This window comes from Erpetoichthys calabaricus, chromosome 1, assembly GCF_900747795.2.
Source record: "Erpetoichthys calabaricus chromosome 1, fErpCal1.3, whole genome shotgun sequence".
Taxonomy (NCBI): Eukaryota; Metazoa; Chordata; class Cladistia; order Polypteriformes; family Polypteridae; genus Erpetoichthys; species Erpetoichthys calabaricus.
The window spans coordinates 62954072-62981142 of NC_041394.2; the positions used below are offsets into that span (position 1 = coordinate 62954072).

General features: G+C 35.7%; 1 protein-coding gene across 1 annotated transcript in view; it reads right to left on the minus strand.

Moving 5' to 3' along the window:
- Positions 1-27071, minus strand: part of LOC114650912 (1-acyl-sn-glycerol-3-phosphate acyltransferase alpha-like) — a 58756-nt gene that overhangs the window by 6921 nt on the left and 24764 nt on the right. The window contains exons 4-7 of the mRNA XM_028800842.2: positions 18710-18843; positions 16906-17081; positions 7196-7291; positions 1299-1371 (exon numbers count right to left, since the gene is read on the minus strand). Coding sequence (XP_028656675.1) covers positions 1299-1371; positions 7196-7291; positions 16906-17081; positions 18710-18843 — 479 coding nt within the window. The remainder of the gene's footprint in view (positions 1-1298; positions 1372-7195; positions 7292-16905; positions 17082-18709; positions 18844-27071) is intronic.

Here is a 27071-nt window from a genome sequence, read left to right on the forward strand (position 1 = left end):
GTCAATGCACCCAGGCATTTGACTTAAAAAAAAAAAAAACAGCGTAAGAAAACAAATCTGCCAATGCATAAATAATCTGCATGATTACAGGAGTGTACTTAGTCACTGGAATGATAAATACAGGAGCCATAAATATGATGGCATAAATAAAAATGAGAAGTTGTGGTTGGAAATATCGGGGGGTTTTCAGTTTGTTTTGTAATTTCCAAGTCTCGATTTGTATGACATTCTTCATTATATATACATATATGCACCTTTATAAAAACTGCAGCCAAAACAAGTTAGCAAATAATTGTTTGGAACAGTAATAATATTCCCCTGAAGCAACACTTTCATTTGTTAAAATCTATAACAACTAAGGTAAGTTTAATAGCCCATACATTTCAAACCATCTGCAGATTTCAGAGTGGCTATGCAAACAGCCGTCTCTGCATGTTGATTAGCATAGCCATATAAGAATGTCACTGTGCTCTAAGAATGACCATATGAACATTAAGGTGTTTTTTAAAAAAAATGCAAAAGAATTCAACTTTAAACTCAAAGACTAAGACATCTGAACAAGGATAGAAGTTAATGTTTCTAATGTATGGTTACATTTAAGGCCACAGTGTGTGACTGAATGTCTTCTGCTTGTACATCACTTTGTGAATGGCAGGATATTTCGAAACATTGTAAAGTTTCAAATTGAACTATTGTTATGTTACAGGAGCTGCAACAGACCATTCATTTGAAACAATCTAGACTAGTCTATGAAGGAATTCTTTGTTGCATGGTAATGTCAGAATGCACATTGTGAACACAACTTGTTACAGCATTTTGCATGAATGGTGCTGGGTCATCCATCCCACAACCTGGACGTTGCAGCAATAGGTTTCCTTCTCTTTGGTCAGTAGAAAAAACTATTTGGGTGTAAGCAACCAACAGAACGATAAAATCTTATTTGTAGCACCGTGACATGGATGTTTTCTGGGGAAGGATGGATGTCTTAGTGTTATGATGGAACAAATGTCTGGAAGTTTGAAAATTGCATGGAAGTAGTACTTAAATAAAATCTTTCTTTTGTTTATAAGCATACAAGCTTTTAAATGTACTTGTGTACAACGTATTACCTTAGTTTTTCAAATACCCTTATATAGTGAGAATATTACAAATACTATCACTAAAGACAGGATTGTCCATATTTTTTTTATCATTCCTGAAAGTCAAAGATTTCAATATCAGGAGCTGCATGACTGCATTTGAAATTTGTTTTACAGAAATTAAATACACAAAAAGCCAGCACAACCAAAAATGCATACCTGTAGTAAACTTTCTCTCCTTTTTATTGTAGAAGTCTTTATAAGACGACATTACTACAGGAACTATGGGAACCTAAAGACAATTAAAAAGAAAAAAGAAAAACAAGTATGAAAGTGCAAAACCACATATTTAAATATAGCTGAAAGTAAACATTCTGCATTGAAACAGCTGCACATACCAGTCATGCAGTCTTCAACAAAAACATCTATCAGCATTCCCATACATACAGCATGTTATTGTATATGTATATGGGAATAGTCCAATAAATTAATAAGGACAATCTCAGAGACACACACCTATATACAGTCTACAGTACATATATACTGTAGTGTAGGTTACATTTTAATCAGAACACTAAACAGAGCTTCAAATAACATGGTTGACTTCAAAAGAATGAGATTTTAAGTAATTATGACACAACAGTATAGCCCAATTTCACTTTTCTTCATCTAAAACTGAGGTCAACCACTGCTGAATAAGAAACAGTACTCTCGTTAACTCGTCCTTCCATCACTCAAATCTGAGTTGTTATTTAATCTGTTTCCTGAGCTTTAATGATTTATTATAAACACAGAAATACCATTCACACCCTTACCAAAGCTTTTAAGCTTCAAAAGAGGAAGTCAGTTTCTTTCAATAGAAACACAAAACAATGAAGCAGATGCCCAAAGGAAATTAAATGGGATATTTTTTTAAAGATGATAATAACATTTGTGTATAATATAAATGTAGTAAAGGAAATTAGAAAGTAAAACACAACTTAAAATCAACTTACATTTAAAATTAATTTTCAACTGAGAAATTGTCTGCTCTTGCTTACTGAAATAACTTCACATACTGCAAGGCAGTTAAATTCTTGATTCAAAAGGATAAGACACTAAGCAGAATTTGAGTTGTAGCTCCAAAAATAGTTAATGTAAGGAAGTAGTAATTGTAATTAAATTTAAATTAAAGTTCATTGTGACTGAAAATGTAAACACATGCTGCTTATGTAAATATGTATTTTATATTCTTCTGTGAATTTTATAAGAGCACATTACAATAAGTGTGCTCAAAATCTTATTGGGCATTCTCTTGCTCATATACAGATTGCTGAAAATAAGAATTACTTGCTTAGTTTCTCTTATGGTCAATAAACTGAATTATGTTTTCAATGTTTTCTTTTTTAAAATAAGGCTCAAGAGTAAAAGATTTTGTATATCCATCATTGGTTTTACTGATTTAGAAATGTAGATGCATTTCTGGCTTGCATTTAATTTTGGTTATACAGTATTGACCAAAGCTAATTCAATTTCACCCTATTCTCACAACATCTATAATTTATTGGCACTCCAAATCAAAGATTACCTCAGCACTTATAAACAGTATTACAGGGGAATTACAGTGGAATACCTAGCCAACTCAGACTACACTGGTCTTAAATATTTAAATAGGTCTATTCTAGGAAGACACAGACTTCATTGAGCTAGGGTGGGGTATTGCTTTTTCATGACTCAGAACTGTTAATATACCATTTTACAAAATGTATCTAGGTTATCAAGTTCTTATACTTCAGAATTCATGATGCTTGATAAAAAGGGGGTAAATATTGCCTTTTTCATTGTTCTGCTTAAAGTAATGAGAGGTTTCCTATTTTGAGTCCTGCTATCATTGATCCTTCAAAATAAATGCCTGGGTATTAAAGAAGATGAATATAACTTCCTCTCTGTTCACTTCCCTGAGCTTGCTACAGTAGTCAAGATAAACATTTGTATTTAATTCTCTTAAGTGTTTTATTATTATAATTACAGATTCAGCATAATCATTTTGTACATTGTTTTGTTGTTTTACACTGCACCACCAAAATGATTGGATTACACAAAGAAATAACAGCCTGAGTGAATCTGTGATGATACTGAACTCTTAAATAGAAAGCTTACACTGAAATGCTTTTTCTATAATTTTGGGTATAAATATGCCATTTAACACCCAACCCCTATTCCAATACCCCACCAGACCAACTACAATACATGGTACTTTGTGTAAATCTGAGACAGTTTGGGAAACTCAGAGCTCAGACTTCCAGAAGACTTGATTTAACGTACATTATTTCCATTGAACACTTTTATGTATTGGACCAAACAACATTTTTTCATTTTGCAACATTAATGCACATATTACAGTAAAATACATCTTCAAAAATCTATTAAAGCCACATTACACTCCACTTCAAAAGAACATTAGGCAGGTATTTTCTAACATGTTCAAAATAGATTTGCTCTTTGGAGGAAGAATGAAACCACATAAATTCAATATTTTAACCAAAGTTCCTATTTTTTATTTCAATTTTGCCCAGAACACTAATCACTTCTTTAACTTTAGCTTAACTTACTGTACTGTATATCCTCATTTAGTTTTTAGTTGTGGGAAGGTGAGGGAAAACAATCACTGCTTCTAGAGGATATGCTGGGTAACAAATGATTGGGAATTGGGTTTTTTGGCATGCATTAAGTGCCCCTTAGCCTTTCCAGTTACAAGTTACTATGGAAAGCCAGACTACTATTTATTACTTACCATCCATGTCATTATCACTCATTAGTTAAGAGTGATAGTGTATAGAAATATTTAAGGTGTACAAGTCAATGAGAATCTGGTGCAGGTATAACTTGCGCTTTGTGCAATTTTTCAATATTACTGTTGTTAAATGCACCCTAAAAGGTAAAGTATTTTTAGAAGGAGATTTACAAGGTACAGAATTGTTCTTAGGCATGTTGCAGAAATTTGAGAAAATGCTGAAGCTCAGAAACGTGTCCAAACATCTAGGAATCTTAGCAAAGAAAGATAGACCTGGACCAGTATGAATGAAATTTCATTTTAAAAGGAGTATACTTTTACAGTGGAGTAGTAAAATGGGTTAGGAAACTACAAATTATACAGTTTTGTTTGCGAAATCCACTTTTCCATTGTGAAAATGAACCAAGAGCAACCCACAGCAGAATAGAGCACAAGGTAGAAATCAATGTAGTTGAGATACAACTCCATCTTGAGGATCTCACATTAATCCAGTCAGCTCTAGCCAATTTGGAGACTTCAGTTAATGTAAAATGCACAAACACAGAGAAATTAAAAGAGGATAAATCTGAGTATCCAGACAAAAGTATATGGAAAATTTCACACAGTGACCTGGGTAGCAAAATATGTTGGGAGTGCCATTCTTAAATTAAACAGTTTGAATAGTATAACACATTCAATAAATCTGTACCTTTTGGTGCTGTTCTAATTTATATTATTAGAAAGAAAGAAAAAGGGATACATACACAGAAATCTATAGATGTGCCTGAAAATACTGGTTCCCTTTATGCTTTCTCTGAACTAAGGTGAAACTGAAACTAATCAAAGTATTTGGTATCCACAATTCTTCATAGCACATTTGTTTTTGATATACAGTATAACTGAACAAAATATCTTATATAATTAAACAAATCAAAGTTCCATGGGCAAAAATACTGCTACCCTTAACCTAATACTTCTCTGCATAGCTTATGGAGAAAAGAACTACCATGAAGTAATTTCTGCAGCTTTGAGTGAGATTTCCACACTTCTTCCATGAGATTCAGATCACAACTCATAGCAAACCACGTTAAAATTATCAGTATTTTTTTCTCTACCTCTTTAAGTCGTTTTTGGGATTTGACTTGTTATCCAGACCCATGACTGAGACAGAACTGACACTAAGCTACATGTTTCACCTCAAAATGCACTGGTAGCCTTATTTTATTGTGCCCTGCATAGTACTCAAACAGGCAGCAAAAGCAACCTCAAAACATCACTGAGCCTCCGCCATATTTCACGGTAGGGATGGTGTTCTTTTCTTTCTATTTTTTTTTTTAAGTAAAAACATAGTTTGTGTGATTTACGAAAAAAAATATTTTTGTTTCGCCTGTCCAAAGGAAATACTCTAAGAAGGATTGTGGCTTGTCAACATGTATTATGGCAAACTCCAAAGCTTGTCTGTGTTCCTCTTAAAGGCAGGGTCTTTCTAGGACTTCTACCATGGAACCTATCTTCAACCAAACAGTGACGGATGGCGTGATTAGAAACTGTTGCCTCTTGAGCTTGGAGGACAAGCTTGGACTTAGGTTTCCTTGGTTCTTTATCATTCAAACAGTCTTTCTCTTCAATCATGGGCCAATTTTTCTTGTATGGACATGTCTCGGGACGCTGGGTGCAGTCTAATGGTCCTTAAACTTCTTGATAATATTGGCATCAGTGGACACAGGAACATCACGCTCTTTGGAGGTGTTCTTCTCACCTTTACATTGACTATACTTGGCAGTTACTGTCTTACCTCCTTACACATCTACCTGCTTTCACCTCTCTCTACCATTTTAATGTGACAGAAAACAGTTGAGAAACTTCTTTTTTATTTCAAACTCACCGAATGAGTGATTACAAGAATGAAGACAACTGTAAGAATCATCAAAAGACATTAGACTGCTTGCTATTGGAATGTCTTTGCAAATCAATGGAATGCATGTTTAAATTACAAAAGATCTTTTAACTTTTAACACTTTTAATGAAAAATAGTGTATTATTAGGATAAAATGCAAGGGTACCAACATTTGTGAACAAATATTTTTTATAATTTTATACTGTATATTATGCTACTGTGGCTGTCCGTTTGTCTGTCCAGGATTTTAAATCACCTGTAGCTCGCAAACCATTTGAGCTATTGACCTGAAATTTGGTACACATATATACTACATGACGTCTACTATCCACTTTAGGGGTGATGATTGACCTCCAAGGTTATTCCTCTTTTTATTTTTATTTTATTGTAGAATTAGCTGTCGGCAGCGGCCAGCAGGTCGGCCGTGCACATGCACCGTTCTCATTCCCTACCACCTTCGCCGTCACTTCCTGTACCTCTTCATATCGTAAATCATTCTTGAGGCAGATTGAGGACTTTTAAGTGCCAGCTTAAGTGAAAAATTCAAGAAAACGTACTAAGTAAATGCAACACAAACACTGACTTAATCAGTTTTAATGCGAAAATGATGCTGACAAAAGAAGAGAAGAAGCGGGCCACTAGGGTGAAGAAAAGAAGAGCTATTTTGCTATTTTGAATTAATTTTATCTTGAGGGAAAAATAATGAGTCCTTTACAATTATTTCAAAAAAAGCAAGCAAAGCAAAAAAGTATAATTAACTTCAAACTTTGCATATTCTTGTTAATTATTGTATGTAGAAATGTTAATGTAAAAAGTGAAAAACATGACTGTAGGCATGCTCCTTTGTAAGCATGTCTAATGAAAACATTCACAATCATACTCAGTTCTGATATTCCTCTGCACAAAACTAAAATTTACAATGCACTTAAATAGCAGTGTACTTCTTGCTAACAAAGGAAAAAATGAGGGTCTATGTAACTTCATCCACTCATAAATCTCCTATTTCAATTCTCGGTCAAAGGGGCAGAGAAACAAACTGTGGATAGGACACTAGTCCACTGAAAGGTGTAATTAAATGATGGGGGAATTTAGATTCTCCAAATGAATCCAACAAGCATATCTTTGTAATGTAGGAGAAAAATAAAATAAATAAAATATTTCAGTACCCAGAGAAAAACAAGAAAAAGATGGGATATGAACCAACTTGTCAGAAGGTGAAAAATACTTCATTAATATGCAATTTTAATTCTTGGGCATTCATTCATTTCCATTTGTGACTTTAAACTGTTAAAAAAAAGAAGCTCTCTAAAATAACAGGATTTCTAATTTAATTCATCAAGTGCAAATTTGTTTTTTTAATGATTATGCAGCATACCAAATTTTAGGCAGTAGAGGCAATGGCATTTCAATCTTGGGGTTGTGTTAGGCCATTGTTATATTATTGACTCTATTATAGTTTAAAGTTACCTGGGCCTGCACAGCAAGGTGAAATGCTCCTCGTTTGAACGGTAGCATTGATCCATCGTGATTTCTGGTACCTTCTGGGAACACCCAGACTCGAACCTATGGATAGTAAAATGACAGGAGGGAAGTTATCTGTCCTTCGTAAAAATGTCACAAATCACAGATCATAGATTCTGAAGATCTGTAAAATATTATAATTTATAGAAGCAAGTTACACCACCACCAACAAATTTGTTCCAATACAAGTTTTTAAAATTTGATCACATAAACCTCAATACCAGTTCCACATACGAAATAAAAACATGGTATATCAGGAAGTGGAACTTATCTGTAAACATTTTGAAGGCAAAAAGGGTTTTTGGAGACAAAAATATTATTTTATTATAATTAATTAATCAGTCATACACACACTTTTTGATTAAAATGCCATATTCACAATGTTCCAAAATACAAGGGCTTTGCAATAACAATGAAGATTCCATAAAACAGGAAAGAATGAAAAAATGAAAAAGATGGGTAAAGAAAAAAAGTTTTTAAAATAAAAGGATACGCCAGAAAAAGATTCAAGAAGAGCCTTATCTGTTAATAGCCATAGTCTGCAAGTTATTCATTAAACTAAGCAAAGTAAATGAGCTTATATGGATTTTATAGACTTGGAGTTTCCACCTTTTCTGTGGGAAGACAGCAGCTTTAAATTTCACATAGTGGCATTTTTTGTCCCTGAGGATTTTTGATGGCTCCGAAACACCACCTATAATTTTAAGACTTATCTTTTCAAAAAGGCTGAGGAAATTCAGTCTGTGTCTGGTGATAATCATCAACTTCTGCATATGCATAGTGGGAAGTTAACATGTGTACACAGTACAATGTAATTCATACTTGCATGCATTCTCAGACAGAGAATATATAAATAAATAAAAAGTATACTTAGAATGCAACATATATATATATATATATATATTATAATATATGCCAGGGAGGAGTGGGCAACCTAGCATCATGACAGGCCAATATAAGAGAAGGACTGGGGGAGATAATTTGTCAGGACTACATGCTTCCCTGATACACAAATCCTGATGTTTCCCCAATGTCTCAAAAGGTTTTATTCTTATTTTTCAGCCTCATATTGGCCTTTATGACTTTCATTGGCAAAGCTCTTGTCCTCATGTTGAGCAATGGCAACTACAGACTCCAAAGGGTAGAATCAAGCATTTACCAGATAAAACAGGGCATTTACCAGATAAAACAAGTTCTTTTTATATAGAAGAATTTCAAGTCACCCAATGTTTGACAAGCATGAAAAAAATAAGTAAAGAACATACAAACATTATACATACTATAGTTAACAAACATGCTAGCCAAAATGAAAAATTGAGTTGCTTACTTGCAATGTGGCAAAGCATAATAAATGAAGAGCACACCAAAGGACTCTGTAATATTTTCCTTTTGGCCTTTCATAAAGCGAAATACAAACAACCCATGTGTTCTTTGGCGGAGGATATTGATTTCTTGAAGAGGCTTGCAGTGAAAGTTGGAGGTGCATATCATTCATGAGAGGGTGGAACCCGAATAATGCAAAGTATTGCCCAGAAAATTAATTTAGAATTAAGGGAGTAGTTAGGGACAGCTGAATTTTGAGATGTTCTATTTGATAGGTCTGAAGATAATACCAGAATGAAACACGAGATTGTTTAAGTTGTGTCTGTGTCCAGCAAGGGAGTGTTTGACTCGGATTTCCTCGGATTAAATTAATTAGGTGAGAATCGAACAGCACAGGATAAATTTGATGGGCTTTTGACTCTTTTCTGTGATTCAGAATTGGGATGAATGGAAGTTGAAGCACATTACAGGGCTGCTGTTAATGTCAGTATATACAATGACATTGAGTCAAACCTATGTTAGATTTCCTTGTTCATATTCTGTGTACTGTGCCCACTATTGAAAAATGTGTGAATCCGGCTAATCGCATGGTTCTGTACTGTTTTACAATCAATTGCTATCTTGTCAAATTGCTGACATTTTATTTCTATAAAGGTGTTTCTAAAATGGAAGCATTAAAGAAATTATGTTATGTGAATGGCATTACCTTTGTGAAATCGGGAAAATTTCACAACATTAGATGGTCTGCCTGGAGGTATGAGACTTAAATATTGAAGCTTTTACCTGCTATTCAAAATCAGCTAACTAAAACTGATGACACTGACCTACAGGAAATCTGCACATAGCACTTTCACTTTTTTCTGGCTGACGTGCTGTACATTGATAGGATTTTGCAGCTCAAAGACAAACTGGGGGTAACAATTGGGACAGTTGTGATATGGTAAAGGAAGTACAGAAAAAACACCAGTGCCACCAATGTTGACGTTAGCAGGGACAAGGTTCATATACTGATATATTTAATTGACAATTTTAAAACTAGTTATGAATCTCTCAAGTCATGTGAGCCATTTTAATTTTTTGATGCTTCAACTTGGCCCTAGGCCCTCACAGTTTTGGCAATACAATACTTAGTAGCATTCATCAATATGAGGCCATTTTGTCTCTTAACAAAGAGACCATTAAAAGACAATAAATGCTCTTAAAACAAGTAGGAAAGTGACTGGCAGCCTCATCTGTATATGATTCAGTCAACATAGCAAAGACAAGCAATTCAGATTGTTACTCCAACATTTACACAGTGCTTCAATTGTCTTTTACACTAGCTTTAAGCCCTGCATCTTGTGAAAGGGGATTTTAAAATCTTAATATAATTAAAACAATAAGTACAGATACCCACCTGTTGCTTTGTATGGCTAATGAACAATCACCTTTTTAAGATGACCACAGAACCATTTGACAAATCCTGCTGTTTAACTATTGATGCAAACAGCTCATTGTACGATAAACTAGGGAGCAAGTACAAGAGGCCAGTGGGGAAGGAAGAGAGAAGCAGTAGGCAGAGGACAGTAAGGAGGAGAATGATGCAAAGTCAGGTAATGTTGTATAAGCTCTGAGTACCAAACAACATCTTCTAGTGCTCCATTGAGAATCTCACTAAAACATTATGTGTTCCCCTATATATATATGAAGCTAGAAATTGAAGGTGTGATGATAAATGTTGCTAGTGCATATGCCCTCCAAGTTGGGTGTGCGATGGAAGACAAAGAAAATTTCTGGAGTGAGTTGGATGAAGTGGTGGAGAGTGTACCAAAAGGAGAGAGTGCTTGATTGGAGCGTATTTCAATGGACATGTTGGTGAAGGGAACAGAGGGGATAAGGAAGTGATGGGTAGGTATGATAACAAGGATAGAAATGCAGAAGGTCAGATGATAGTGGATTTTGCAAAAAGAATGGACATGGCTGTGGTAAAACGTATTTTAAGAAGAGGGAGGAACACTGGGTGACTTACAAGAGTGGAGTAGGATGCACACAGGTGGATTATAACCTATGCAGGAGAGTCAATCTGAATGACATTGGAGACTGCAAAGTGGTGGCTGGGGAAAGAGTAGTTAGGCAGCATGGGATGGTGGTCTGTAGGATGATTTTGGAGATCACGAAGAGGAGGGGAGTGAGGGCAGAGTGGAAGTTGAAAAATGAAGACTGTAAGGTGGATTTCAGGGAGAAGATAAGACAAACACAGGGTGGCAGTGAAGAGTTACCGGATAGCTGGGCACCTACAGCAGTGGGCAACTTACAGCAAGTGGTAAGGGAGACAGCTAGAAGGGTATTTGGTGTGACATCCGGACAAAGGAAGGAGGAGGAGGCTAGGCCATGAGAGCAAGCTGGGAAGGATGAGCAGCAGGTTAAGGTAATAAAGGATAATGTGGCAAGCCCTAACGGGAATAGCCGAAAGAAGAAGAAGAAAGATGGAAACATACTCACAAATGAGGAGAGCATGTTGAAGAGATGGAAAGAGTACTTGGAGAGGTTGATGAATGAAGAGTATGAGAGAGAGAGAGAGAGAGAGAGAGAGAGATAAAGTTGGATGATGTGGAAATAGTGAATAAGGAAGTGCAATGGATTAGCAAGGAGGAAGTAAGGACAGCTCTGAAGAGGATGAAGAATGTGAAGGCTGTTGGTCTATGACATAGTGACATACCTGTGGAAACATGTCTAGGAAAGATGGCAGTGCAGTTTTTAACCAGTTTGTTTATTGCAGTCTTGGAAAGTTAGAGGATGCCTGAGGAGTAGAGAAGAAGTGAACTAGCACTGATTTTTAAGAATAAAGGTGATGTGCAGAGCTGTATTAACTACAGAGGGATACAATTGATCAGCAACACGAAGTTATGCAAAAGAGTAGTGGAAGCTAGTTTAAAAAGGGAGGTGATGATTATTGAGCAGCAGTATGGTTTCATGCCAGGAAAGAGCACTACAGATGTGATATTTGTTCTGAGGGTGTTGGCGAAGAAGTACAGAGAAACCCAGAAGGAGCTGCATTGTGTCTTTGTGGACTTGGAGAAAGCATACGACAGGGTGCCTAGGGAGGAGTTGTGGTATTGTATGCGGAAGTCGGGAGAGGCAGAGAAGTATGCAATTGTGGTACAGGTTATGTACGAGGGAAGTGTGACAGTGGAGTGATGGATGCATTCATGGTGGAAGTGGGATTACATCAGGGATCGGCTCCAAGCTCTTTCTTATTTGCAATGGTGATGGACAGTTAAAATAAGCTATTTTGGTGTTTATGTTCCACCGTACTCATTGCTAGAACAGACATCCTAAGAAATAATAAAGGCTTAAAATAAGGAACACAAAAATCTACATAATTAAAATAAATAGAATTGAATATTGAATAATGAACATAATGAACGTTGAAATCTTCAAAGTAATATAAAGGAAAGTCACTGTAATGCATTATATTTTATAATAAGTAACTATATAACACACTTAGTTTTTTTGTAAGTGATGAATTAATTTTAAAAGTGAGGACATTGTTTTGGAATGGTTTTGTTTTGGATATCATCCCTTGAACAACCAGTGTAAATAAACTGTTATGCATAAGCAACTGGCTAAATAAGTCGTATAATTTTAAAGGCAGAATTATTGACAGAACCAATCAAAGTGCTAGACTAGTTTGCACTGTGATGTGGCTCAAAAAAAAAAAAACTTTCTTTGAGCTGTTGACTGATTAGTGTTTCATTGTTTGACTGAAGGCGGCACGGTGGCGCAGTGGGTAGCGCTGCTGCCTCGCAGTTGGGAGACCTGGGGACCTGGGTTCGCTTCCCGGGTCCTCCCTGCGTGGAGTTTGCATGTTCTCCCCGTGTCTACGTGGGTTTCCTCCGGTTTCCTCCCACAGTCCAGAGACATGCAGGTTAGGTGGATTGGCAATTCTAAATTGGCCCTAGTGTGTGCTTGGTGTATGGGTGTGTTTGTGTGTGTCCTGCGGTGGGTTGGCACCCTGCCCGGGATTGGTTCCTGCCTTGTGCCCTGTGTTGGCTGGGATTGGCTCCAGCAGACCCCCGTGACCGTGTGTTCGGATTCAGCAGGTTGGATGATGGATGGATGTTTGACTGAAATAATTTAAAATTCATAGGCAAGTGACTCTAAAACTGTTTTGCATTAGAAATTAATTACTGAATTATTTCTGCTTTAAAGGAAAATATTTACATTTAATTTTGATCAAAAATTTTAATTGTATGATTAACACACACACACACATACACATATATACATATACATACATACATACATACATACATACATACATACACGCAATATATATAATATGTATTTGCAATTATTACATATTTATAAACAGTTTGTTATGTTATAATATTTTGATTCTTGTAAGTGACTTTACAACTAGTGGGTAAAAACTATCCTAGAATCTACTGGTGCAAGTCCCAAAAATCCTGTACAGTTTAGTAGGTAGTGAGTGTTTTACATATACTGAAGAAAAGGCAGCGTGGTGCCGCTAAGGGGGGTTCTAATGCTGGTAGCCTTTTCAGTTCTTCAGTGATAGCCATTGCAGGAAATGTAAAGCTGCTCACCCTCTCAACAGCATCACCTTCAATGATGGCATATTGGTTAAAAGGTTAAGTTCATTCCTGCAGCCATGCCTCTATTTATACAGAATGACAAAACATAGTATGCTTGAAGAAAGTACTTTTCATTGGCTGAGACCACACAATTCAGAAACAAAGTGTATTTCTCCTTGCTAACCAGAAGACAACATCAAAGAAGACTCAAAAAAGTTTTTTACATTCATTCCATTAAACTGTTATCTATCTTATTTATTAAGATATTATTTGTTATTAATCTATCTATCTATCTATCTATCTATCTATCTATCTATCTATCTATCTATCTATCTATCTATCTATCTATCTATCTATCTATCTATCTATTCCATTAAACTGTTAACTGATGCACAATCATTTACTTGACCTGTAAACTAGAACCCCATTATGTACAGTAGGGCAAAAAAGTATTTAGTCAGCCACCAATGTGCAAGTTCTCCCACTTAAAAAGATGAGAGAGGCCTGTAATTTTCATCATAGATATACCTCAACTATGAGAGACAAAATGAGAAAAAAAATCCAGAAAATCACATTGTCTGATTTTTAAAGAATTTATTTGCAAATTATGGTGGAAAATAAGTATTTGGTCACCTACAAACAAGCAAGATTTCTGGCTCTCACAGACCTGCAACTTCTTCTGTAAGAGGCTCCTCTGTCCTCCACTCGTTACCTGTATTAATGGCACCTGTTTGAGGTTGTGGACAGGTGTCTTTTATATTGATAACGAGTTCAAACAGTCACACTCCAAACTCCACTATGGCCAAGACCAAACAGCTGTCAAAGGACACCAGAAACAAAATTGTAGACCTCCACCAGACTGGGAAGACTGAATCTGCAATAGGTAAGCAGCTTGGTGTGAAGAAATCAACTGTGGGAGCAAAGACATACAAGACCACTGATAATCTCCCTCGATCTGGGGCTCCACACAAGATCTCACCCCGTGGGGTCAAAATGATCACAAGAACGGTGAGCAAAAATCCCAGAACCACGCGGGGGGACCTAGTGAATGACCTGCAGAGAGCTGGGACCAAATTAACAAAGGCTACCATCAGTAACACACTACGCTGCCAGGGACTCAAATCCTGCAGTGCCAGACGTGTCCCCCTGCTTAAGCCAGTACATGTGCAGGCCCGTCTGAAGTTTGCTAGAGAGAATTTGGATGATCCAGAAGAGGATTGGGAGAATGTCATATGGTGAGATGAAAAAAACTCTACTCGTCGTGTTTGGAGGAGAAAGAATGCTGAGTTGCATCCAAAAAACACCATACCTACTGTAAAGCATGGGGGTGGAAACATCATGCTTTGGGGCTGTTTTTCTGCAAAGGGACCAGGACGACTGATCCGTGTAAAGGAAAGAATGAATGGAGCCATGTATCGTCAGATTTTGAGTGAAAACCTCCTTCCATCAGCAAGGGCATTGAAGATGAAACGTGGCTGGGTCTTTCAGCATGACAATGATCCCAAGCACACCGCCCGGGTAACGAAGGAGTGGCTTCGTAAGAAGCATTTCAAGGTCCTGGAGTGGTCTAGCCAGTCTCCAGCTCTCAACCCCATAGAAAATCTTTGGAGGGAGTTGAAAGTCCGTGTTGCCCAGCAACAGCCCCAAAACATCACTGCTCTAGAGGAGATCTGCATGGAGGAATGGGCAAAAATACCAGCAACAGTGTGTGAAAACCTTGTGAAGACTTACAGAAAACGTTTGACCTCTGTCATTGCCAACAAAGGGTATATAACAAAGTATTGAGATGAACTTTTGTTATTGACCAAATACTTTTTTCCACCATAATTTGCAAATAAATTCTTCAAAAATCAGACAATGTTATTTTCTGGATTTTTTTTTCTCATTTTGTCTCTCATAGTTGAGGTGTACCTATGATGAAAATTACAGGCCTCTCTCATCTTTTTAAGTGGGAGAACTTGCACAATTGGTGGCTGACTAAATACTTTTTTGCCCCACTGTAAGTGCCTGCACTAATAACTGATTTGCACTATCAATTCAGTATTTCTGACCATACAGAAGCTCAGCAGATGACTGATACATATTGCTATTTATATCTCATTTTTCACTTAATTTGATAGTTATATGTTTGATATTATTTTGAATTGTTTATTTCCGCTACTAGTACCTTCTGGCTGCAGCACTGTCGGTGTACTATGTACTGTACTGTAGATATATTTTTGCTGCTTCTGTACCTGTGCGACTTGTAACAAAGTCTTCCAAAACACTGAATGGTTTCATGACAATAAATCAAATGAAATTGCTAAGAACTACAGACAGATGGAAAGTACGTTCTTGGCCAGATTTGTGTCATATACCAGAGTATTAATTCTATACAAGTTCCAAATAAAAGCAGTATGTAGCTCTCAAGAACAGTTTTAAATCCACATGGGTATTTGCAAAAAGCCTGGAAATCACCAAAAGTATGAAAGTACAAAGACTTATAAGCACATTTAGAATCAGAAATTGGCCATTTCTGTTAATATCAAGTGTTCAATATTTTCCAGGTTATGTTTAATAATATAGACACTGATTGATACCATATTGTTCTCTTCACTCTATTTAATTTTAGAGTGGATTTCAAAATTCTGTTTCTGATGTTAAAACAGCTGTGAATGTCTTGGCTAACCAACACAAATTTATAAGAATATTGAAAAACTAATATTTTTCATAGTAACACGAGCACTAATATCCACTCATTAAATATTATCATGTGGTGTTTACTTATGAATCTGCAAACAGTGCCAATTGTCTTTTTCTGAGTGCATAGTTATCACATATAAAAAAAAAAAAAAACACAAAACATTTTTCCACTTTTTTATCACATATATCCTATTTAGTATACTCCATAATCACTTATTCACTAATATGAAATAACTCTAAAGAGGGACACTTGCCAGGCCCCAACTCCATTTTTCGTTCTCCCTTTGTCACAGCTGATTTAATGTTTTTCTTTTGTTTCCCCAGCTGTCATGCCCATCACAATTACTATATAAACTTCACCTCAGAATATACATTTTGCTGGTCCAATTGCACTGGAATACTGACTGTTGTTCATATGGAGTTCTAAATCTATATACCCCACAAATTTAATCCATACAGACCCATGAAACAAAGTTAAGCACTTAGAAAACAGAATTCCCTCGGTTTCATTGTTTCACTATGCATCTTAGCAAATAAAATTTGTAACGCTTATTTTGTGACTTACACAAATAATATTTATATTAATAGAACAATTCTAAAACATGTAAAAACGCAAAGTTTAGCTGGGACAATAACTTTGTGACATTCGAGTTAGCCTCCTTTACATTGTGCCTTGATTCTTTTGATATTACTCACCATATCTACTATATTTCTCTTATCCTGTCAAGTTAATTACAATAATGTTAGTTTTGAAAGGAACACTATGAAGAATACATTTCTTCATTTTAGATAACTTTAGAAACATTTCTCCCTGAAATAACTATTGGACCAATACAAAGCAGAAAATCAAATTCTAAAGAATATGTTCATTAATACAGCATATACTGACATAAAAATATTGTAAAAGATGACACATATAGTAGACCTTTAATAAAATCAACAAAACTCCATTAAAATATGCTGTATGCTTTAAAACCACAAGATAATGATACAGAAATGTCAATAATGAATCTAAAACCTTGGCCACAAATGGGAGATGATGCACAAAAACAAGAGATTAAAAAGGAGAGCACTCACATCCTCCTGGATCATGGTCTGTGCTGCCTCAGACATCACACTGATTGCATCATCAGTCTTCTTTCGGTTAATGAAAATAACCCCTGCTAACCAGCAGGCCAATCCAGCTGTGCCAGCATACATGAGTTCTCTTTTAGCAATGGGTACACAACGACCTGGCAGTATTTCCATCATTCCTACAGCAACAAGATAGTCAATGCAAACTACTTGTCCAAGTCTAAATTACACACTGAAATACAACAAAAGTACATGAAAGAGTAAAGCAATACAATTCATATCAATAATAAAAAAAAATAATTTCGGAAGGTTGCCAGCAAAATGTAATTGTCTACACTAGGAAGCTCAGTCACTTAATACAGAATGAAAATATTTTTCAAAACTCGAGACACATTCTCCATTCATTAAGCTGTTACTATCAATTTCACTTTAGATCACTCCACATAACTAGTACACATTCTTTCCCCAGTCTCTCATGATTTGTGCCCAATGGTTCTTGGGAGGTTGCCCAAACCTCTGCATTCACACCTCCAGGCTGCAACGTGAACCCTGCCATACAAGAGATGTGGATGCATTTGTTTTTAATCAACAATTTCCAGATGTTTTTATTTTTCCTTTGTCTCGAGTAAGTAAGTACTTACAGAAAAATGTTTGATTTTTCTATGCTACCCTCAGAAGTCTCTGAGAATAAGCAGTATCCTTGCATTTACAGTGCAGATAGCCGCCCAGAAAAGAAAAATCCATCTTTAATTAAAAACACTGCTGTAAGCATATTTGCTTACTTATCAGTGTTCAGCTGATTGGCTCACAGCAACATCTAGTTAATTAAGCTAATAAAAAAAAGCTCTTAGAGTTCCTTATTAAACTGGAGTAAGCATAAGAATCTATCAAATGTTGTTGATGAGCCCCACTCAACAGTCATCTGTTAGAAAAGAATAGCCTGTATGCAACTTAATTTTAAGTGGCTTTACTTTTTGACATTTGCAATGGTAACCTTGTTCAGCAGCTAGAGGGAAGACACTGCCTGGGTCATATTTAACAGAGTATAGAAAAGCACATCTCAGAAATCTTTCAACAGAAATATAAACACACTAAGGGAAGCAGAAAAACTGACAGTCAGTGACTCAAACAGGCAGAACAGAACAGAATATTGTCTGAGATCAAGTGGAACAGCATCATAACAAACATTTATTGTCTAAAGAAAAACACACACACACGCAATATAAAAGGATACAAAAAAGAGCTGTCAGAAAAATGGGTCATACACATGTAAATCAAGTAACAAGTCATTAAAATAAAATATAAAAAATAGTGGTGATTCAGTCCATTTACTTTGCATAGAAAGTTTGTAACTAACTTAATAGTGCAGAAATAAAGTAAGAAAAAGCAGAGGAAACCCTGCATTTCTCAATGCTTTACATGCTTTGCTTTTTAATGCTTTATATCTGGAATAGTCCTATTGACTCACCATATTTGTAATCACGATTCAACTATATTACAGCAAAATCCTATGTAAATGTTAGGCTCTTTATGAAATAAATAACTCAGAGGCATAATATTCTAAACAAAACAAGGGTACAGTAACAATGTTGGTTACTAGCAGACAGTGGTATTAAGCAATAGTTGTTAAATTAGGTTTTTAAATTATAAGCTGTTATGCCTTACTGATCTATATTACATAATGAAATGTTGAAGGTAATAAATAAAAGGTCTTGTACTGTATTTGCAGGACATTTTCTTCAAACATGAATGTACATTGTAGTTGTATATTTACTAACCAATAATATGTACAAACAGGCAGACTCACCCAACAGGTCAAGAGAGCTCTGGTGATTTGATACCACCACATATTGTTCTTTCACAGGGAAGTTTTCCCAGCCCTTTACGTCAATCTTGATACCATACAAGTACTTGATGTGCAGAAGCATGAATTGCAAGACCCTTAAAAATAGTGATAGCTGGATTTAATACTTGTATGAAACTAAATTTCCTACAGAGAGGCATCAGTACTTTTAATTACTTCAGAAATATTTCCTAAATGTCAATAACATTAAATAAACCATGAGCCTTCCGTTTGGCACTTTTCAAGCCCACCCATCAGAGGTAACATTACCAACATAATAAACTCCTTCAGTTCATAAAGAGATATGCCTCAAAAGATCAGCTTACAAAAGCAGTCTTAGACTTTGCCAGGGAATAGCATATTACAGATTTAATCTGATCAAGAATGTAATAACATAGCATGAAAAAATATATACAGACAGAGGGAGGGGAGAGACAACAAATGCTAACAGAAGAATGAAGAAATAGGAGATGCTGGAAAACAGAATTAGAGAAAACAGAAAAAGAAAATAAACAGTGGACACAACAGCAAATTAGTTTTATACAATAGGCAAAGCTATCTGCACTAATGGGTATTCAATATTAAAGTACTTATAGGAGAAATTGATCAATTAACAACAGTTACAATACATCTTCTCCTTGTTAACCCAAAACATGATAATAGAGACATTACTGTAAACAAATGTTAAGTACAAGTATGTATGTATATACACAGAAGCAAGAGACAGAGAAAAAAGAGGACAGCTCCACTGGAGGAAAGTTAACAAATTCAACTATCTGCAAACAATGCATGATAAAGGCACTTGCCACTGTAGGTCCCAAATATATCATCCAAAAAACATTTGGGTGCATCATTAAGATGGCAAATCTACACTCCATTATTTCACAACAGTTTAATACTGGATTCTGCCACATCTTACTCCCCTACCATGCAGGATATTTGAACATTAAATTATGTCTTTGGTAATGGAGGGATTGAGACATTCCAGTCCCATCAGATGTTTGATCCACACTATTCTTCTTTTTTCTATTGGCAAATATGCATACTTGGGACACATGGAGTCCTATTAGCTTCCACCTTTCCTCTCAATCCTATTTTCTTTTTTACCATGTCACTCTCTTCTAAATCTAAACCAGTATCCCTTTAATATTTTCTACTTATTAATCCTTGCTGTTTTAAAAAAATGATACCCCAGAAAGAAAATCAATCGTCATGCTGCAAGTTAATTTCCAAAACATTAAAAGAATTCTAAAAAAAATCCTGCACATGCAATCTAAAAATCATACATTGCGACAAATATGTCATCTAAAGGGTCTAGCTCCAAAACCTTTATCTCCTCTACATATTCTTGCCACTGTGGCATCTCTTTGGTTCTGTGTTGCAGATTTACTCTATTAAAATTTTTCTCTCCATATCTCTTTTCATTGAGTGTAGCTACTGATGAATGTTTCACCTTTATCTTTCTCTTTTTCGTTCCTCTCCAGTAGCGACTTATAATGTAGGCAAGGGTGTTCAACTTTGATTCTCTTCTGCGGGCTACTATGGCTCCAGGTTTTCTTTCATGCTACTTTCTTCATCAGTGATCAATTTCTGCAGTTAATTGACTTCTTTTCCATTAATTTTAATTGCTGTGTTTTTTAAGCCTCAGTCCTCTGAATAGATTTGTTTTTTCATTAAATGGCAGCCAAACAAAAATGAGATATGAAATGGTGACCAGCTAAATCAGGGCCTCAAACTCCTGTCAACTTCACTCCAACTAGTTTCTTAATTAGAAGTTCATTCTTGCTATTAGTGAAACATGTTCTTTAATTTTCTTAAGCTTATTACTGTTCTTCTTCTGGCACAGCAGTCATTTCCGGAATGGGTGATTTTCTTTTTTCTAAGAGCACCATCAAAATCTTTTGTGGACCTGAGCATATCAATTTTATTAAGAACTTCACCATTCTTGATTTTGAAATATTGTATGATGGACACAGTTTATCTGGCCATGTGTTGGCTTGTTTATTTTATCATTGTTTGGCTGCTATTTAAGGAAAAAGAAACAATTGAGGTGTCCGAGTCTTAAATAGCAAGTCATATACAATTAAGTCAAAAAGATAATTAGCAGCAAAAACTGGTTACCAATTAAGAAAATGGCTAGAATAAAAAAATAAGGTCATAGTATAGTCCTGCAGGACCAAAGCTGGACACCACTGATGTAGGTAGATGTTTTGTATGATTACTGCTCTGTTTACTATTCCACTGATGTTTTGATAAATGATTTATGTATATTTGAATGTACTTTATATTTAAAAATGCTTTATGTATATCTGTAAGTACTGTATATTTAATATTATTTTTGGCCAATACATTTTTGATAAACGAAAATTAAAATGCATGTAGCGACAACAATAAATTCAAAATATTAATATCAAACAGAAAAGTCTGTGTACGACATAATCAATACTTAAGAATGCTTTCATTTTCATAAAAAAAAGTTAGTGTTTGAAAAAAGTAAATGACACAAAACATGTTTTATATCTACAACAAATCATTTCACAGACAAATACTGTGAATACAAATACAACACTGAATTTTATAGGTAATAGAATGAGCACTTTATTACATCTGTCAAAGGAGTTGAGTGGTGTTGACCTAAATTATTATTTCCATTGACAATATATGCAGATGGTGTTACAACTGTGTTTTGAACACAAACTCAGAATTTCCTTTCAGGAATCAATTAGTAAGCTTCACAAGCATGTGAAAAATGCATACTTTTACTAAAGTGATTTAGGCAGAAATCAGACACTGAGCAACAAAAAGTTTGATTCGGTTTATGGGACCAAAAATAATAAAATTTTATTTTGTACAAGCATTTTTTTGGCAAAAAATTAGTAAAGCCCCTTTTCCCCTGTTGAAAATGACTATTTACTTTAGACTTGTAGTTAAGAGGTCAAAAAATATTGTGTTCATAAGAATTACTTATAAATGCTTTGAAATCACTTAATTGTTTAGTCTGGCACCTTCTGAATCACTAGTATGAGAAGACCCCCACATATGATATATACTGTGTTTGATGTGTCTTGATATCTAGTCAACACCCATATTTAGACTATTTTTGGACCATATTTTGTGCTTGAAAGTACACTCTTATGATAAAAATTAAACCAATAGATATCTTCGACAACAATGATCAGAAGGACCTGAAGTTGTGAATACGACATGAATCAACCCCAGAGGTTGAACTCCTAATGGCTATGAGGGATCAAAGTTACTTTTTTTTACAAAACTTTGAAAAAATGGGGATTGGTAATAATATATGCATGCGCAGTGTCATTTTATTCTATTTCTAGGTTAATAATCATTAATACTTGGGGGCTCTGCCCCCTGCTCACCAACCTCCGGGCCTGCGCTGTGCGCTAGCCTCTTTGTGGTTCTGCCATTCGTGTATGGGAATGCAGATGTACAATTTAAACAGATTTTTATTTTCAAGGGAATTGTTACATAAGCATGATAGAACTAACTATTTTACATTACAGTGCGTAATTAACCATATTAAAAAAGTAGTAAAATGTAATAATTTGAAAGTAAATTATATTTCATGTTGTGTTAAGAGTTATTTGTTGTGTAATATGATTTTATTTCTGTTTGTTTTATTGTAAAACTTCAGTAAGAACAATTTTTTGAATACAATTTTCGTCAATATCGCATTGAATTTTGATTCTGTGTTTGGACTTTCATCGCGACAATGCAACGTATAACTGCCCATGATTAAATTTTGTTTCTTTCTCTCTATTAAATAAAACGACTTTTTCGAATGTTTGGCTCTGAGATTTGTTAATTGTCTTTGCAAAAGCTATTCTAATGGAAAACTGTTAATATTTTAATACGAATGGCATATCAAGATCTCCTTTGTTGTCTAATGTTATCCGTGGAAGATTTACTACATTACCTTTCTTGGATACATCCTTCTTTCTACAGTAATACGTGCAGTGGAAGACCAGATGGTGTTAACGGTTGTAAATATTCTTCAGAATATTCTAAGCTGATGTTTTCATGTTCCACACTGTCACCACCAACTGTTTCAGCATAGTCAGCATAGTCTACTGACACGCATTTAACCAGTTTGCAGCGTAACAGAACAACATTTTTGGCGTTAATACATTTGACTTCATCGCTTCTCTGTGCTAGGATTGCCCGATGAACTCATTTTTTCTGTTGATAATCCTTCGTGATGAAATTCTTCAACAAGATTTGGACATAATACATCTTTTTTAATTGGGAACTTAAAGTGAGGAAAATGTTAAAATTTATAAGAGCTGAGAGAGCAGGAATTGTGTCTGTCAAAAGTATTCACACAAATGAGAGGTGAGAGTACCATGTGCTTGGTTGAATATGGTTAAGAGGAGGGTGTGACTTGAAAAAATCTCATGGCCAAAGTCTTGTCTCGCGGGACATGAAAAAAATCTCTTCAAAAAAGTCTCTTCTAAGGATTTTTTTATATAATACAGTAATCCCTCGCTATATCGCGCTTCGCCTTTCGTGGCTTCACTCCATCGCGGATTTTATATGTAAGCATATTTAAATATATATCGCGGATTTTTCGCTGCTTCGCGGGTTTCTGCAGACAATGGGTCTTTTAATTTCTGGTACATGCTTCCTCAGTTGGTTTGCCCAGTTGATTTCATACAAGGGACGCTATTGGCAGATGGCTGAGAAGCTACCCAGCTTACTTTTCTCTTTCTCTTGCGCTGACTTTCTCTGATCCTGACGTAGGGGGATTGAGCAGGGGGGCTGTTCGCACACCTAGACGATACGGACGCTCGTCTAAAAATGCTGAAAGATTACCTTCACGTTGCTATCTTTTGTGCAGCTGCTTCCTGAAACGACATGCTGCACGGTGCTTCGCATACTTAAAAGCTCGAAGGGCACGTATTGATTTTTGCTTGCTTGTTTTTCTCTGTCTCTCTCTCTCTTTCTGTGCTCTTGACGGAGGGGGTGTGAGCTGCCGCCTTCAACAGCTTTGTGCCGCGGTGCTTCGCATACTTAAAAGCCAAACAGCCCTATTGATTTTCCTCTGCCTTTATGACAGTCTCTGCTCCTGACTCCTTTGAAGAGGAAGATATGTTTGCATTCTTTTAATTGTGAGACGGAACTGTCATCTCTGTCTTGTCATGGAGCACAGTTTAAACTTTTGAAAAAGAGACAAATGTTTGTTTGCAGTGTTTGAATAACGTTCCTGTCTCTCTACAACCTCCTGTGTTTCTGCGCAAATCTGTGACCCAAGCATGACAATATAAAAATAACCATATAAACATATGGTTTCTACTTCGCGGATTTTCTTATTTCGCGGGTGGCTCTGGAACGCAACCCCCGCGATGGAGGAGGGATTACTGTAGAGAGATAATATTTTTGATATGTGATTCTTTACTGGCAGTCCTAGCCCACAACAGCTACTTCCAGAAGGTTAAAAACAACACATTTCAAGCATAAGAATGTTGGGTGTCATTTTAGACTATTTCAATGTCAGTGATTAAGAATATGATGTTATTTTTAACCTTTTCCTATAAGTCCAGCCCTAAATGGATCTCTATCAGAGGGTGAAAATTACTAATTTCTTTTAGTACTAGGGTGTTGTACCGTGTTAGCCATTATGAATGTAGAGAAAAGCCAAGCAAAATGACACCTTTTATTGGCTAACCGACAGACAGACGGACCTACCTGAAAAATGATAGCTTCCACCCCAAGCATATAAGGCGCTCCATTATTTTCAGCCAAGCAATACGGTACAATCGTATTTGCTCAGACCCAACAGACCGGGATCAACAACTGCAGGAGCTCAGACAAGATTTCATCAAACAAGGTTACACCCCGAAAACAACAGACACTCAAATAAGAAGAGCTACTGCCATACCCAGAGACAACCTTCTGGAATATAAAAACAAAGACAACAAGGATCGCATCCCCCTTGTTGTCACCTACAACCCACATCTTGAAACACTTCGAAAAATTATAAAAGAACTTCAGCCAATACTAAATAATGACCAAACACTGAAAAATGTATTTCCTGAACCTCCCCTCCTGGCATACAGACAACCACCAAACCTTCAACAATTAATTGTCCGAGGCTCCCTAAGTGAACCAACAGAAAATGGCACATCTCCATGCCTACAGAAAAGATGCAAAACATGTGCCCACATCTATGATACAGACCGTATAGTTATACCACACTGCCGACTTGAACATCACATCAAGGGATCATTTTCCTGCAGATCATCTAATGTAGTCTACCTAATTTTCTGCATGAAATGTCCTGACACTGCACTCTATGTGGGAGAAACTGGACAAACACTCCGCCAGAGAATGAATTTACACAGGTTCCACATTAAACATGACCACACAGATGTTCCTGTGGCGGCCCACTTCAACAGCCATGGACACTGTGAGAAGGACTTTAAAGTCACAGTGCTTATGGGCAACTTCAAAACACAGCAAGAGAGAAAAGAATGGGAAGTTAAACTCATGCTAAAATTTAATACTTTACAACATGGATTGAATAAAGACAAGAGTTTTATGGCCAGATATGAGGATTGTTTACATCTCTCAGAATGACAGACAACCTGTCTACAGACCCACATTGTTTTGAAAAAACTCATTACAAACTTCAAAAGACTTTGTTGGACAGTTATCTTATCCAGAGATCTTGACAATACATTGTTCTTTTCTCTCTTGTTAAATTAACCCTAGCCTGAATGAATCTATTAATTTTTTACATTCAAAATCTATCATTTAAATATTTACCAATGTTGTTTCTTGTCCTAGAGTGTGTGACAGGGCCTTCAGCTGTATAGCGCCCAGATTCTGGAATGACCTACCAAAATTAATCAGGTCAGCTGACTCCATGAATTCTTTTAAAAAACAACTCAAAACTCATCTGTTCAGGAAGGCTTTTAGCTCTACTTGACTTTATTACCTTTCTCTCAGTTTACTTCTCTGTCAAGATGCTCATGTAACCTGTATGTGTGTGCGAGACCATCAATTATGTTGTCTGTTTTTTTTTTCAGAATTTACTGTCTTAATCTTCTTTGTTTATTTATCTGGTTTGTACAATGCTATATACTGTATATTCTGCCGTTCTTTATTTATTCTGTAAGTGCCTTGAGCATGGGAAAGGCGCTATATAAATAAAATGTATTATTATTATATAAACATAGGAAACTTCAGTTTCTGTATTACATCTTGCCTGAAGAAGGGGCCTGAGTTGCCTCGAAAGCTTGCATATTGTAATCTTTTTAGTTAGCCAATAAAAGGTGTCATTTTGCTTGGCTTTTCTCTAATTTCTTTTACAAATTTTAAATTGAAGCACAGATTTTTTAGTATCTCAAATGTTTAATGGAACTATTCTTGTTTATTATATACTTCTACGTAATGAAGTAAATTATTACATTTTTTATGAACGCCATTATTTAGGGTGGCTTACACTAATTCAGATTTTTTGACATTAGTTTCTATACTCTGGTAAAGTATAGGCAAGCTCAATAAATAGTGTGTTGACCTAGCCTAGTTTTCTTGTCCTCTCAAGTCTATGATTTGATTCATAGCTAATCAAGTACCCTGTCAAACACAAGTGTGTTGTTTGTACATAGGGTGAATTAATATACTTTTTTGTGACCTTCTCCCTCCCATAGTCCTAGGTATAAGTAGTGCCCATGTATAATATAGTCTCAGATGATACAAATCCTGCAGCTAGACTGAGATACATACAGTACCTTAAGAGAATTTACTGTTTTCATACAACATGAAGCAGACTCTAAAGAATATGTTGCCATGCATTAAGTATACAGCATTCCGGCCCAGGATATGTGTCAATTACTAATTAGTTTACAATAATATAACATTCTCAAACCCACCTATTCAAATTCAGGCTTAAAGGATGGCTCTACTCTATCACACTCACATACTCACTCGGGCTCACACAGATATCAGTTTGGACATGCAAATCAATACAATGAAAACTTCTCTGGGGATGTTAGAAGAAAACCAGAGTATCCAGAGAAAACTCACACAGACACAATAAGAATGTGCAAACTCCACATGCACAATGAGAAGGTATAAGAGCTGAAACCTTGAAAATTGGATTGGCTAAGAAAAAGTGCTATTCAATTCAATACAATTAAGTCCTATAGTTTCAAATAACTTTTGAAAGCTGTTTAAGTAGTGAAAAGCCATGTATTTATTAGGCAGATCTGTAACAGTGGTAGCAATTTGAACAAATGCCTGAAAGTTCAACATTATTTTAATTATTATGAACGAATGCTTTAAAATGTTTACAATTCATTAAATA